Source organism: Thermobia domestica, chromosome 6 (assembly GCF_964235325.1).
Source record: "Thermobia domestica chromosome 6, izTheDome1.hap1.1, whole genome shotgun sequence".
Classification (NCBI taxonomy): Eukaryota; Metazoa; Arthropoda; class Insecta; order Zygentoma; family Lepismatidae; genus Thermobia; species Thermobia domestica.
This window is the reverse complement of record NC_137459.1, coordinates 117,601,995-117,618,306: the sequence shown is the minus strand read 5'-3', so window position 1 is coordinate 117,618,306 and position 16,312 is coordinate 117,601,995. Positions and strand designations below refer to the sequence as shown.

Here is a 16,312-nt window from a genome sequence, read left to right as displayed (position 1 = left end):
GCAAAGACAAAAAGTATTATCAGTACTAAACATTACCAATAATAATTACTACGAAAAACTAAATACGACCTCTTTTACCCTCTCATGAGCTGTATGTATTATCAACAAAAATTTTTAAAAATGTCCTTGACGGGGATCCGAACCGGGGACCTTTGCAGTTGTAAGCCAGCACCTTAACCATTACACCGAGATCATGGCATGGTGAACGTCTAGTTGTCGGCGTATTTGTTGTATTTGTGTTTTATGTTCCCACTTCGACAATTTTTACTCTTTTTTCTAAGTTTAACAGCTGTTTCTGGCTTTCTCTTTCGGTGTCGTCCTTTATTTACACTATGCACTATTCGTATTCACAGCTTGTGCCCCTTGCAATGTCTTGTTCAGATTAAACTTTTCTTTTTGCTCCTCACTTAAATATTTGATTGATTTAATTCTCATACTCTCCACGGATGGAGCGCAGGAATGCCAGACTCGAAAAATAGGTGTACATTTACTTTCCTGACAGATAATACAGTGTATAACATTTTTGCACATCACGCTTGTGAATTTCTGCAAACCATAGAAACGATTCTAACCTATACGAAGTTTTTCAAGAATGAAGAAAAAGAACTGGAACTAAAATCGAAATTAAAAGGAAAACTTGAATGGATCCGTCCTACTTGTAGCGAATTTCATAAAACTTTTAACGGAGACTGTCTTTATATTCCTCTGAAGTACTTCCATGTTGTCTGGCTTCGTAGCTGGCAAAATAAAATTAGTACACTTTTCACATTCCGAAAATACAACAACCATTACGGTCTAGACCTATTGGTCCCAGTCAAACTTTACTGACTTATATATTTACGATTAGAGTTTTCAATAGTAATAATAAAATAAAAGAATATGTAACTAATCTCTCTGTATTATTATTGGATTTAAATAAAATTTTTGTTTCGTTGGTATTATGTGATCACAGGTTAAAAGTTCGGTAAACCAACCCATTTTTTTCATCTTTGTTTTTTCTTTATTATGTGGGGTGTTTTGGCCCCTATCTTCCTAAGAAACTTGAAAATTCTTTGCTTACTTCTCTCGTTGCTCCAGTACAGGTCTTCGGCGCGTGGGACTCAGGTTCCATTTCAGACTACATATACTGAACCATTATTTTCCATATGGAAATCATTGAATAAAGGCATATTTTCCATTACCTTTTTAGTCTGAATATTCGTTACAAATCTATGCACACAACATCCAACAAACAAAACTTTAATTAAAAAAAAAAGGAAAAGAAAATAAACTACTTTAAGGAACTTATAGTAACTTCGAAATGGATAAAGTAATTTACGAACACAGAATACGTGGTTTCCTCAAAGTTACAACAGTGTTCAAGTAAGACCATTTTAGCCTTTAGTTTTTTTTTTTTTCCCTTTTCTTTTTTTCTGAGAAAATTAGTTGTATGAAAGTATCCACTTTTACAGGCAACTGTTCAGCCAGTTCCAAACTGTTTTACTCCTGGCCTCTCACTTAGAATTCTATCCCAATTTACGAAAGTGCAATTTAAAATATCTTGGAATCAACTGTGAACTATAAAATTTTACTATATAAACGTTAAAAAAAAAAATAAATAAAAAATAAAAAAAATAAAAAAAAAACGCACTGTTCAAATAAAATTCCAGTGGTTGTGAACGTGACTTTACAGCTAACGTACATAACTGGTACCAGCTGATAATTATCCATACAGGAATAGTTTAACGTTTCAGTGATACCAATTAACTGACTGACTTTAAAATTGATATCCATCTCCCTTACTATATACAATATATATTACCAAAAATGATTCATATGCGTACCAAAATTATCTATTTAACATTAGTGAGCAGTGGAGTGCCGACCATAAGTTTAGTTACAGTTTGAGGGTAATATGCCATTTACGGTCAGAAATATTAGCAAAACATTGACCTTCAATATTATAATCCCTCTTGTTGAAATATTATATCCTGCTTTGTACCAAACACATTGTACAGAGACAGTTCAACAGTACCTACATAGTGGTAATCTACTCACGTTATATTCTACTTAAACTTTCCAAACTTTATCTTCAAAAAATAAAAACACATATAGTCTGCGCCTTTATAGGAAGTAACTACACTCCACTAACTCAATATAATTAAAAGTGGAAAATATACTCTCAAACCAAATTTTTACACAACATACCAATCAATATTAGTTACTTATTACTGCGTTATGTACCCACGTTGAAATATACTTATTAATATGAATGAATATTTGTCTTACAGTTCTCAAAGAGAATTACTATCTTCTAGTAACGTTCATCACGATTAAAGACATAATGAGGATGAGGAGTATTGAGGATATTTGTTTAAAAAGGCCAAATCCACACCAATATATATATATATATATATATATATATATATATATATATATATATATATATATATATATATATATATATATATATATTACATCAATGCAAAATCAAGATGAAACTTGCATATAATTCCCTCTTCGTTTATTATTCTACGGGAGAAGTAACGAAATGAGAAAGAGGTGGTCTCAAGATAAATACTAAGCTATCTGAATTTCTGGAAAGCATTAATAATGAACTATTTAAATTTCCACTCGTATAGAATTCAGTGAAAATTATATTCAGTTTAACATCGTATAATGATGCCCTGCACAATAAAGAAAACTAGTCAAAAAAAAAAAAAAAAAAAAGGTAATTGGTGAAATATATGAAAGTAAGAGAAACCAGGTGAATCTACAGGAAACTCACGCATATAATAATGTTCACCATCACCATAAGCCCACAGACCTAGAATCAGCTGTGTCCATTACAATCAGGGGTAAGTCCTCTACTAATGTGTCCCTACTTTGCATTTAAGTACACGTTTATTAACTCCATCCTACTTTACATTTTATATCCTTTTCTTCCTCGTTTGTGTAACATCCGTGTGGTGTACCACAACGAATACATATCAAAACAGTATTTGCGTGTGTCAAGGCAACAGAAATGTAAGGCGGTGCATGTAAATAATAATAAAAGTTAATTGAGAAGCAAAACATCACATAATTGAATAATTTTGTAGCACCCACGGATTTTTTTCTTACACATACTACATACCAACACTAAACAAAACAATATAAGACAATTTCGGAATCTAAATGCAAAGCAAAAATATTAATTTCGATTAGATACACGTCACGGAAAACTTTGTATTTTTATAAAATCAATTTTGATACCATCCACATACAATACCGTTATCACAATTACACAGGTCTCGAGATATATACATGGTGTTAATGAACTATACCGACAAACTGTAAGAGGTGATTCCTTACATCAAAATAAGAGAAAAAGTTCATATGAACCTATGGCGAAAAGTGCATATTTTCGGAGCTAGGGCTGTCCAAAATCACGAAAAAACTAAATTTCAACATGCTCTATTTCAAATTCTAGAAACAGTAGATGGTGGTCCTTATCAGCGTGAAGGAAGCCACGCATATACAATCTAACAGCGCATATTTCATTAATTTTCAATAGGTGTACAGGACATTCCCTACAGGGTATAATTCTCAGATATGCTCTCAATAGAATTTTCAGATATACCATAATTTCAAAAAGGGTCCAAAGTATGCAGGAGGTACGCCATGACAACAATGGACATCCAGTGCTTTGGAAGAAAGTCGGAAGTGTCAGGAACCGGCGGCTCATGTTTTCTTCTCTTATAAGCGTGAAAGAAAACATAGCAGCATGCGTTTTCCCGAGTACGAGAGACCGTGCTGCTGACAATCCTTAACACTTCCGACATTGCACCAAATGGTTCTGTGTTCACTACTGTCAAGGCTTATCGTTTGCCTATTTTGGACCAATCATAAAATCAGATCATATCTCAAAATTCGGTTGATGGCATGTCTGGGAATTTCACCTTGCAGGGTATATTCTATACACCAGTTGAACATTAATGAAATATGCATTTTTGGATTGTGTATGCGTGACTTCCTTTACGCTAAGGACTACCATGCAGTCTCGAATTCGAAATAGAGCCTTTAGAAATTTGGCTTTTTCGCGATTTTGGACAGCCCTAGCTCTGAAACTATGCACTTTTCCCCACAGGTCCATATGAACTTTTTCTCTTATTTTGGTGTAAGGAATCACCTCTTGCAGTTTTTCGGTATAGTTCATTAACACCCTGTATGTATATATATATATATATACAGTGGCGGATCCAAGGGGAGGGCTATAGGGGCTATAGCCCCCCCCTTGACGCTTAGGTATACACTGGATAAAATGGGCTTCAATCCTGCTTTACACTGGATAAAACGGCAAAATATAGTTTAGCCCCTCCCTTGATCATATCCTGGATCCGCCCCTGTATATATATATATATATATATATATATATATACAGAGAGAGAGAGAGGTCCGGTAATAACTTTTCTTTCTCTCTCTCTCTCTCAAATGATTTAGCAGTTTGTGACTATATTTATGTGTAACAAAATAATGACTTATCCCAAACACTATAGAACGAATTAAGCGTTAATAAGACCTATGATTGTTAACAACTTTTCTTTAAAAGTAATGTTCTGAGTCCACCAAATACGTAGCTCCCTTATCCAAAAATGAAAATATGAGATATGTATGAGGTTGTTCAATAAGCTTTTCACTGATTTATCTACTGCTACATTTGACTTGATGAAGGTTTCTTATGGATTGGTCGTGACTGAATTGGGACGTCAGCAGCTAGGTTCTTTCTCCCCGTCACGATGAAGGTTTCCGTAATGTTATTCTCAGGTAATTCGGGTAACACTGTGAAACGCTGTACTTTATTAACACTACATTGTTTGCATTCCTTTTTTTTTTTTTTTTTTTTTTTTTTTATGTTCCTAACAATTTCTACGTGGATAAAAAGAGTTTTGCATTTGATGGACTCACATCACGTACAGCTTCACTAATCTATTATGATTTAGAAGCTACACTTTCTTTCTTTCTTTTTCTCTCTCTGAGCTAATATTACGATTTGTACTATTGTTAAAAACTATTCTATTCACTTACTTGTACCCAAAATTCTGAAAGAATGGTAACACAGCAGCTGTAACGGAGTACAACTCTGTTATATCTGGGGGTGAATACTTTCTGTCCTCCTTCACTTCCGTTTGGCAGTCTTCCTCGTCTTCAGTCTTATTGTCAACGAAATCTCGTAGCATAGGATGACCTAAATTCACTTCCACAATGCTTTCCACGCCCTTGCTTAATTCTTTCACGACAATGATACCCTCCTTCTGCATTTCGTTTAGGAACTTTGATAACTTTTTATAGCTAGATTTCTTAATATCAATACTTCTATCTTTGGGACACGCCGGAATCATATGAAGTTTGTAAAAGTTACTAGTCAACAACGGCAGTTCAATTTTCTTGGCAGATGTTTTCCAGGCTTTCAGAAAACAATACTTCACAAACTGATCCATTTCCTCCTGCGGTGATAAACTTGGATTTTCAACAGTGTCATCATTACTAACAGTATCACCCACTGTGGAAGGCTCAACCCTGTCTGTATCATTATTGTCCACCGTATCGTTCGTACTTTCAACCTGTTCAGGTAACACACGTTCCTCTGGTTGGACAGAATCACATTCTGCATCAAAGGCACTATTTTCAGATTTTATAGCCTCGTTTTCAACGACACTAACACTTTGTTCATCAGTCTCGTACTGAGATTCTTGTTCTAAATTTTCACTATCTGATATACGCTGAAACCCTTCTGGTGGACCTAAAGAAGGTGTAATGGGTTTCGAATCTTGAAACCACAATTGGTCCCCAACATGATGAAGTATACGGACGCCCTTCCCTCTTCTAGCAGCCATGTACATATCAAAACTAGACATTGATGTCTCGCCAACGGCTACAGGAGCCTTGTTGTCAATTATATTTATAGCTACCATATCTCCCTTTTTTAATTTCCCGTATGCGCTAGGACTAGGATCTTCCGTTAAAATGATCCCTGGTAACATTAAGTCTGCACCATTGGCTATTTTTGGAACGACCTGAGGCCAAGTAGTGAAAGTAGGAAGTAAATTCGGAAACTTCCACAACAAATACACAGTTGGGTACATAACATTTTCATGTCTAAACACATACGGTACATCCTGAGTGCAGTACACCATAACCATGTCTCCGTTGTGAGTGAGTAACTTTACGGCAGTCATTGTGTCCTTTGGTGCGATCACCACCTTCAAATCATCTTCAGATAGTTTGGGAAAACTGTTGAGTATCTCTGACCGGATTTTCTTTCTGCAGAAGAAAAATAGGAAAGCATGTGTAAGACGCTAAACTTCTACATATTTTACACAAGAAAATGGCCAACACAAATAAAATCATGTAAATGTTATTGTGTAATCTCTACATGCACATATTAAGTATACTCGGTGTTTCTTAAGTAATTCCTAAGGGAGTCTACTCAAGAAAAAGTCAAAAAGTCTATTCCGTTAAGGAAAATCAGAGTACGCTTCTTTTGTGAGTTTCGCAACATGTGAAAAAATAAATTACCTTCAAGACCATTATCACAAACAATATTTACTTTACAGAAAGCAAGGTGGATAATTTTAGCAAAGATTGTACCTCAGTTAACCAGCAGAATCTAATTCAAAGCATTGAGAATGCTACACAAGTAAATTTTCATATTATAATGGATCTTTGTCATGAAGATTAATCTAGGTGCTCTACTTCCTATATAAAATTCCCTACGTAGCGTTTGCAAGATCCTAAATCAGATATTTTTGGTTACTTCAAGTACAATTTACTCTAAATTTATCCGCACAGCTTCACGTGAAGTGAATAATGTTTGTGAATGCGACCTCAAAGATATTTTTCCCCAAACACTACACATAAGATGATCTGACTTTCTTTGAAATAAAGACTTTTTGTCTAGTTTCTGTGATAGGAACACTTCCAACGTTATAACAGCAATTGTGAAACACATCCTGAGTGCTGAAAGATGTCAGAAAGACAAATCATCATAAGCTTGGTCGGTACAATCTATCGAAAGTACGAAAAATCGAGTTTCTGAAGTGTCCTTGCTTGGAAACCACAAAACTTAGCTCAAGCAGTTCGAGAGATCATACAAGATATCCTTGTTACCAAGACATACCATACCCAAACTATAGAATGCATTTCAGAAGACCCGGTGCCAGATTTTCGGTACTTTCTCAACTTTGTCTTTTACAATCCGTTATACAGGTATGATATGGTTCATGGACATGGATATTTAGGTGGTATGAGTATGAGTTATCATATAATTTCTCGAACTGCTTCGGCTAGACCCCCTAATTTTTCAGCTAAGGCAACTTAAAAGCTGATTTCGGACTTCTGGAAGCTGACAGCTCCGATGAGAGATTCTAAAGATCCATGTTCATTGGATATTCTGTTTACTTTCAAGTCTCTTGGACGATAGTATGGGGTACTTTCGGACAGACATCTTTAACAGTCATCTTGTTACAATAATTACAAATAGAAGGATTCCACTTCGAATATGCATTCTCATATACCACGGCACATTACATAATATGTAACATCATCCACGAATTTCTTAAATATACTACAGTGATTCAATGTCTGCCAAGTGTACCGCGACAGACGTCGAACGGTAGTCAAACTACTCAAATCTGACTAACATGTAAGATGTTACCATGGCTAAAGCTTGTCGAATCCGAATTTGCAGGCCAGAAACAAAGAATAAGTGGCAAGAGCTCTTTTTCTTTAATGTAGTTCCGCAGGACAACTCACAAGAGCTCAATAGGGAAACGCAATGAACCTTACTCCTTATTCTAGGCTGGAAAACACTTAGGTGACACGAGACAATTCTGGCAAAGGCCTATAATTTCCATATATTTCAGCTCACATTCAGTATAATGTGTTAACATAACATACACAAGATAAGCATAATTATTTACAAAAACTCGTTTTACTAGCTAGAGCTCCATCTTGGCTAAGTGGTTAGCGTAAGTGCCTTTGGCGTTGGAGACTCGAGTTCGATTCCCGGTGGAAGCTCATGTAGTTCGGATTTCACGTTAATCAATAGGTCCACATCTCATATAGCCTCCCTGCTGAGAGGGAATCAAAATCACATCAAATCGTTTTAGTAGCTGTTGTGTAGTAGTTTTAGTGGTAATATAGTCTTCCATACCAGATCTCAATTTTACAGTTACCAGGAATAATGAAGTTAAACGTTTATTCATTTTTTTTTTTTTTCTCCAAGGACTGGGAAGTAGTATAAGTTTAAACTACCCGTTGAGATTTTTTCAGTACAAATGAATTATATTGTCAGGTTACTAGTGAAACTTTTATTTATGAAATACGAAGAAAATCGCATGATTAGCTTTTGAGAAAATCGTTCAGAAATAACTCATTCCCAATAAAGAACAACCTCCCGTAACGTTTTCAGGATAAATGAATTAGAACCGTTTTCGAGAAAGCCACAATTTTTTACTTTTACCTTTAAGTAAACCATCCTCAGTTTTAGGGATACGAAAAAAAAAAAAAAAAAAAAAAAAAAAACTTGAAGTTTAAAATTCGGTTACTATACGTTAAACAGTGTACATGAGGAAGAACGGATGAGCAGACTAACAGACGTCGAAGAATATCTTCTTTGATATCAATGGACATGAAACGTGTAAATCTGTTGAAATCTCTTATTATTTTAACGATCACCAAACTTTCTTCTCCCCTTTCGTAGTACGAAAGTAACAATAAAACTGAATATCCTCTGAAATATAGCTATTACGCTGACTCAAAGTCACTGTAAAGCAAGTATTAGGGGCAAATGCGATTGGTGGGAGCCACTAATATACATGAAATTTTTCCAATCGCGCCCTATGTTAAACGTAAAAGACAGTTATCAGTTTAGCAGTCTATTCCCTTTGCCCCTCACCATACCAATACAAAAATTGTTGAGAAATCGATCTGAGGTCCTCTAGGTTCCCTCACCCAACAATTTGTACGTTCAGATTGTCATTTTTGCTTCATCTTAAACAATCTGTTCGAAGCCTAAACAGCTGGAGCGACGGGAAAAAATATCGAGCATTTTATATTGAAAACCACTTATTTCCCACAAACTTCCTCTTTTTCCACTTTTTCGTATCTTTATTCACAACAGAGTTGGCCTACGGCCTCGGATATTTGATATACCTGATTAATTGCTTAAGCTAGAAACTTGAAATTTTGAGAGTATGGGACTTGTAACATAAGGTACCACTAAGAACGATTTTTGAAAATTCGACAAGGAAGTGATGAGATTTAGAGAAATGAAAACTGGTCTATGAACTTTACATTTAAAATTAGACACTTATTTCGTCACTTTTTGATATTGCTTCTACAAGGGAATCAAAATGGTGGGGATGTACAATTATCGTAACAGGATGGCCACATCTCGAAATCCCTTAATGTTAAGATACATGAAATTTCGTATTCAGGCTTTCACTTCAAAATATTTTAAGATGTGTTTCTGCGTCTTTTAAAGTTTTCTTTAGCAGGAAACAAAAAATGTGACAAGGAAAAAGGGTGGGAGGCTGCAATTGTTATAAGATGATTGTATTTCGAAATCCCTTAGGATTAAGCATATATTAGGGTTATGAAAGTTGGTATATGAAGTCCCCTTTCAAAGTAAGTGGGAATATCACAGCGTTACTAGAAATTCCGCTTTTAGCGGGAGAAGGATGAAATTCCATTTTTTTCCCTCTCCCTCTCAATACATAAAAATGACTTCAAGATTGTTAGTTTTATAATCAGGGGAAAACCTGTGAACCATGTGAAACGAATATTTGAACACAGCGTTTGGGCTGACATGGGTTCTTATTATTTCTCTGCCGTGTGAAGAACGGAAGCAAAGTCTGAAATATGAAGTGCGAGTGAACTTTGTGATGGATATACACCGTGCGCGTGTTCTTCTCGTAGTTCTCCCGTTTCCTCCCACTTCCTTCACTACCATCATCCATCTCATCTTCGCCGCCTCCATTAGCTTCTGTGAATAATCGTGGAACGTTAAGCTTAATAAAAATGGGTTAACTTTACAATGTCCGCTCCAGCAGGTATCTTGGCACAGACAGAAGAAACAACACTCAATTTTAACAAAATGGGTTCAAACTTCTCTAACCCTACGCTAATTCGACCCTACTTATCACTACATTTCTCTATCATACCACACTACTATATCCCTTTAAAGCTGTTCTATTTATCGAAGAGAAACTGAAGCGTGTATTGTAAAGTTTACCCGTAAAAAGGGCGAGGCGATAGAGCGAGCAAATGTGGAGGTTTGGGGATGCAATCTCCACTAGCGGAAGCATTTAAAGCTCTTGAGTTGATTTTGAGTTTAATGTTCCGTTCAGCAGCGAGGCTACAGGGTCATTCCATATCAATTCAACACAGTGATTTAACCTCACCATCTCAGATTTTAATTAAATTTGGTACATAGATGCCCTCTAGATAGACTAAGAAAAATATCAAATTTTAACTTTATATATCGACCGGTGTTGAAGATAGAGCTATGTAAAATTGGGAAAAAACGCCCAAAAAAGCATGTTCAATGTATTTTGAAATTGGAATTGCAGCTCTTCTAATTGAGCTAGTGAGCTGGTTGAGATGTAATTTTACAGCATTTTTCATGCCCTTTCCTGTGATATACAACATGATATAGTCTAATCCAAATTGTTATTTTCAAAATCAAAATCAAAATTTTACTTCAAAATTTTTCAAAAAAATAATCATTTTAAAATTGTGAAATTAATTCCATGAATAGATAGTATTGTTGTAAAGCACCTAGCAAAATATGAATTTGGGATGATAATGGGTTCATCGTTTAAAAAATTCAAATTAATACTTTTCAAGAATACTCTGTACGTAGGGTAATAACAGAAGAGTACAGATGATTTCATAGCAAAAATTCAATAAGTAATAGGACATGTTTATCACTTGAAATTTGAAAAAGCCACATTTGTTCGGCATACATCAGTTTCAAGGAGAACATAACTTCTTCCATCGGGAGTTACAGGATTCACATTTGTCAGAACGTCCACTACAGACATCCACAGAACATCAGCGTTTCTTGGATATGAGAATGATGGAAATGACCAGCTGGATGAAGAAAAGTTATTTTTACTTCACCAAGTTCTTCATTTTTCTGTAAAACATACCTGAACCACTAATTTCCTTCAGACAGCGGTGACATAGCCTGATATGTCTTCTAATTGAAGTTCATTTGCGGATTGTGACACTTCCTTTTCCCAACCCTGCAAACCATCTGAAAAGTGTTTCACCAATAATGTTGATGTAGTTTTGGGAATGAATACATCATATTATTGGGCTCCTTTGATAGTCAATGCTTGATCGAAACGACTTTCCAGGAACATTTCAGCTTCAGTATATTTCTCTTGGGTTGAGTAGGCAAAATTTACTTTGGTAATGTTTTCTACTGCCCACTCAAAAAGTTGTCTTGGGGTTTGAATTTGATTGTCATAGGGTCCTTGCAAACTAGCACAAGCTGCCAGTCTCTACTGAACCGCGTACTCCATCGCAAGGACCTTTTCCATGTGCTATAGCCGAGAAGTACCATCCTTGTTTCACTTTAAAAGCTGCCTCATGAAAGCAGAGGTTTAAAAAGTTTTTCTAATTTTTGTATTGCGCGGTAGACCTATCGGAAAAATAAAAAACCTTGTTTGGAAGTTTTTGAAATTCGGACGCCAGAAATGATATGAGTTTTCTTTGAAAGGTGCAAACAGCTACTGTATTATGCTCCAGGTAATCGGAAACAACTACATGTTTAACATCTTCAACTTTGTTTTTCTGTTTGAAATACAAAAGGATGGATTGTGACCTGTTAGCTTGTCCAGTGGTAGCTCTATGCTTTATTTTGTAGCGCTGTGCTATAATTTTGAGAAAAATCACAGATGACAGAAAATTCTGATTCTTTGAGATTTTCTTTTGTGTAGTTAAGGAAGGCTCCCTTTTGCTTGGCAATGAACTCATGCCTACCCGCTAAAGTTGCTTCAATTCGTTTGGTTTATTTACGCTTAACATCCTTATGTAACAGCGAGGTTATGAAGGATTGGACATATTACTTGAAGCGACATCTGAACCAGTACTCGGTTTCCACCTGGGAGAAATTTTGTGGGTTCATCGTGCTCCTTAATTACAAGGTAAAAATTAGATTCAACTAACACAGATGATTCGACATATGTGAAAACGTCACTATGAAATTCACGTGGTATTTGAGATTACGATTTGTGGCATTTTTGCATTGTTTTTTCTATAAAAAAAAAACACCTGTTTTAAACCAGCCAACTCTGCTGTTGTACCAGTGCCATATATGTATACTTTTTACAAACCACGTTTATTTACAGTAACATTTTTAATTGTGAAACTTGTATTCATATTATTTTAAAGTTCAAAAGTATCAGTACTTTAACTTGCTTTAAGTTAGTTTTTAAAGTATGAGGTAATAAGTATAGCCAGCAGATTACAAGTCGGTAAGATATGTTTTAGACACATTACTGTACTCTTCATGTTAGTGTTCAGATTTATTCCAACAAGTTAAAAAAAAAAAAAAATAATAATAATAATAATAAATGCATTCGTGTATTTTTAACTAGGTACAGGGTATTAATGAAAACTAGTGTTAGTTTCAATGTTTTTTTTTTTAACAATGAACCCATTATTATCCCAAATTTATATTTTGCCAGGTGCTTTACAACAATACTATCTATTCATGGAATTAATTTCAAAATTTTAAACTAAGTCCTTTTTTGAAAAAATTTGATTTTGACATTAAAAATTTGGATTAGCCTATATCATGTTGTATATCACAAGAAAGGGCATGGAAAATGCTGTAAAATGACACCGTAACCAGCTCGCTAGCTCAATTAGGAGAGCTGCAATTCCAATTTCAAAATACATTGACCATGCTATTTTGGGCACTTTTTCCAAACTTTACATAGCCCTATCTACAATACCGGTTGATATCTAAAGTTGAAATTTGGTATTTTTCTTAGTCTATATGAATAGTAACCCTGTGCAAAATGTCATGACAATCTGAGGTGGTAAGGTACATTTTGTTCTGAAATTGTGTTAATTTGACCTGGAATGGCTCTATATGAGACGTGGACCTACTGATTAACGTGGAATCCGAAACACATGAGCTCCCACCGGGAATCGAACCCGTGCCTCCCACGCCAAAGGCGCGTACGCTAACCGCTTAGCCACGGAGGAGCTCCATTTAAATCTCTTGTTTTATTTCCATTTCGCTAGGCATACTTCCATAAGGGAATCTTGTTTCGTGATACATTGGGAAGAACAGGGTCTGGAGAATAGCTTCTGATGCTGGTGCTATCCAAATATTTGCGACCTAAAGCGCAAAAATAAATAAATAAAATTACGCACAATTCAAGAACTCGTACCTAACTTTTACTGCCAAGTGGTGGCCTCCCTAATTTTCATCTACTGATTTTAAAAATGAAATGTCACCAACAGAATACTGGTTTGTAAAGCATACTGTTATGCTCTCCCCTGAATTTCACCTAAAACCAAAGCCATGTTATCTTATGTTTAGCAGAGTAAATCTTTTCCCAGGACAGAATTTATTACCGAATGAAATATTAATTTTCAACACCGTTCCGATGGATGCCTCACAGTGTACTGTAAGATACCACATAATAAAATTTTTACTTTGTTGTTTGTTTCTGTTATTTGTAAAATTCCTTATCAAAAATGCCTTTCGATTTAAATACCCAAATTTACTATTGTGGTGTTTCTAAACTTGATGTAGTTTTACTGTACGGATCCATAGGTTGTAAAATGTACAGAAAAAATTGGGCAAGTCTTTAATTTGTCCATTTTATGTGGAGAACACAGCCCAACCAACTCCTGCGGGGCTTCTATATTATGGTTCCGTATAGTAAAACTGCACGCTAAACTTAACTTGTTTCATTTTAGGTTCTTAAATGTTCTTAAGGCCTCACACTCTTTATTATTAGTTTAATAACGTGTATACGTTAAATCAGTTTGGGAGGTTCAAAACCAAGGTAAATACAAGTAACTTCTTTGGGTTTCCACTACGAATATCGTATTGACGTAGCTCCGTAAGATCAATATATTACGGTATTTGTCCAATCTGAAGTTCCTTCAATTCCCGATCTCACTATAATCACTTGAATACTTGCATTAAAAGCAGTATTGCATAGTTTATAAGTGCAAGGATTCACTTAAGATACGTATGCTTAATACAAGGGTACACTTTCAAGAATATTGACATTTAATTTTAGTCTAACTAGTTAATAGGACAATGTTTTTCAAAGTGTAGTGTCATTCCTAGTTCTATTATTTATTTCATGATATTCGATTTATACAATACAAAAGGCTTAACTATTGAAAGCAAAAATATATTCACTCTATTGATAAAGAGATAAGATTTTCTACATTTACCTTCTGATATACGTTGTTTTATTCCTTCATCATTTAATTTATTTAACTTAGAACAATTTCTGTCTTCCTTGAAGTCAAATACTTCTAATACAGAATATAACTTTTGAATGGAACTGAGCTACTTGACTTAAATCAATAAATTGCACGCCAGCTCGCAGTTTGGCTAATCATAAAAGTTGAGTCTCTAGTATGTCTAGAGTAGTCTTGTAGTGCACTTCTAATGTGTTGCTGTGATAATGGTATCATCTTTTAGTACTTCTGGCATAAAGCCAGGACTTTTGTTAGACAAAATTTAAAAATACACATTGAAACTAGTTTTAACAGAGAAACATGATACTACAACTATTTCTATTTATCCCTCAAGTATAATGTCAAGTTTTCTCAACACTTTATACCGACCTTTCCGATCCCTTGAGTTGAGTATTCGTCTTAATCTTAAACGGTCTGCTGAACATCGTGGTCCAATTTAATTTGGTAAGTTTACTTCACTATTAAATTATAATTGCTTTCAGCTTTATAGTATTTCACAACTCAACATTACTGCTTTCGCTCATGCACGTTGACATTTTATAGTGTGTGCACTCTGGATGTGCCGTCCAGTGCAATGCAAGGCGCACACCTTGAGTCAAAATCTATCTGTGTATATTGCTAGAAATTGTTGTGTACTAGGGTACTAAAATTATAAAACGATAAACTGTTTCAACATAAATAATCATTGTAATAATTCCCTGTTTTGTTATTTTTCTTGATTGTTTACAACGATAGCGGATGACGCTTCGTATGTAATGCAGATTTTCACCTTTTTCCAGTAGTACAGATTTGTTGCCAGTAGCTTGCAACTTTTCCCCACTCCAATCCGATGTATTTGAAGTCTGTTATAATTACAATAAATTACTTCATGAAAGTAATAAAATTATATACATACTTTTCATATCGTAAAATCGGAAAACGAAATACCTTATTCCGTACCAGCCATATCAAAAATTGCGAAGCGTAACAAATTTTAGAAAAATGAAAAAATCAATTACAACTGCTATACCTAATATCGCAAACTATTTGCTTTGCGTTGACGCAAACTTCAACGGAAAGAGTCCCCAAATGTTCAATTGGACGAAGAGGAAAAGTATAGAATTTTCGAGGTTACACTGTAACATAAAGGAATATAGGGGCGTACTCAAGAGGGGTGGAATTTAATCGCCCCACTTTGAACAAGATATTCAAAAATAAACATTTACTATATTAAGATATGTATGTAAACATAGAAATTATATGAACTTGGGAGCTTGAAGCCCAACATGACGAACTTTTGCGTACACCACTAGGAGTTCTGTGTAAGACTTGGGAATGTAAATAAAAGAACTGTTTCTTACAATCAAAATATTGTTAATTTGAGACTGGCAATTACGACATAACAAATTACTTGGATGATAATGCTAAACGCTTCAATCAAAAGTGTTTTATTATGGCCTCTATCAGAAGGTAACATCTCGGCATCCAACTAATAGAAATGAGGTATGCCTTTGAAGAACCTCAGTTAGGATAATTAGTTAGGAAGTTTGAATCCGGAACATCCTAAATTATAGTACACTTAAAATATAGCTGTTAAAGTGTCGATTTCAAGAAAAATTTGCCATGAGATTATTAAATTTAATTTAAGACTATTATATCTGTAGTTACAAGTTAGTGGCATATAGTGATTTGACGGCTTGGCCAACCAGTGACCTTGATAATACATTATTATTATTATTATTATTATTATTATTATTATTATTATTATTATTATTATTAGTGGTGGTGATAGTAGTAGTAGTAGTAGTAGTAATAGTAGTAGTTGTTGTTCTTGTAATTATAGAGT

General features: G+C 34.8%; 1 protein-coding gene across 2 annotated transcripts in view; it reads right to left on the bottom strand.

Moving 5' to 3' along the window:
- Positions 1–15,247, bottom strand: part of eIF2D (eukaryotic translation initiation factor 2D) — a 58,225-nt gene extending 42,978 nt beyond the window's left edge. The window contains exons 1-2 of one of the 2 annotated variants that reach the window (XM_081762007.1): positions 14,857–15,247; positions 5,047–6,282 (exon numbers count right to left, since the gene is read on the bottom strand). In XM_081762007.1, coding sequence (XP_081618133.1) covers positions 5,047–6,282; positions 14,857–14,912 — 1,292 coding nt within the window. In that variant the 5' untranslated portion in view covers positions 14,913–15,247. Of the gene's footprint in view, positions 1–5,046; positions 6,283–14,457; positions 14,647–14,856 lie in introns of those variants that run through there. The other variant, XM_081762008.1, reaches the window with a different exon arrangement.
- Between the last annotated feature and the right edge of the window lie 1,065 nt (positions 15,248–16,312).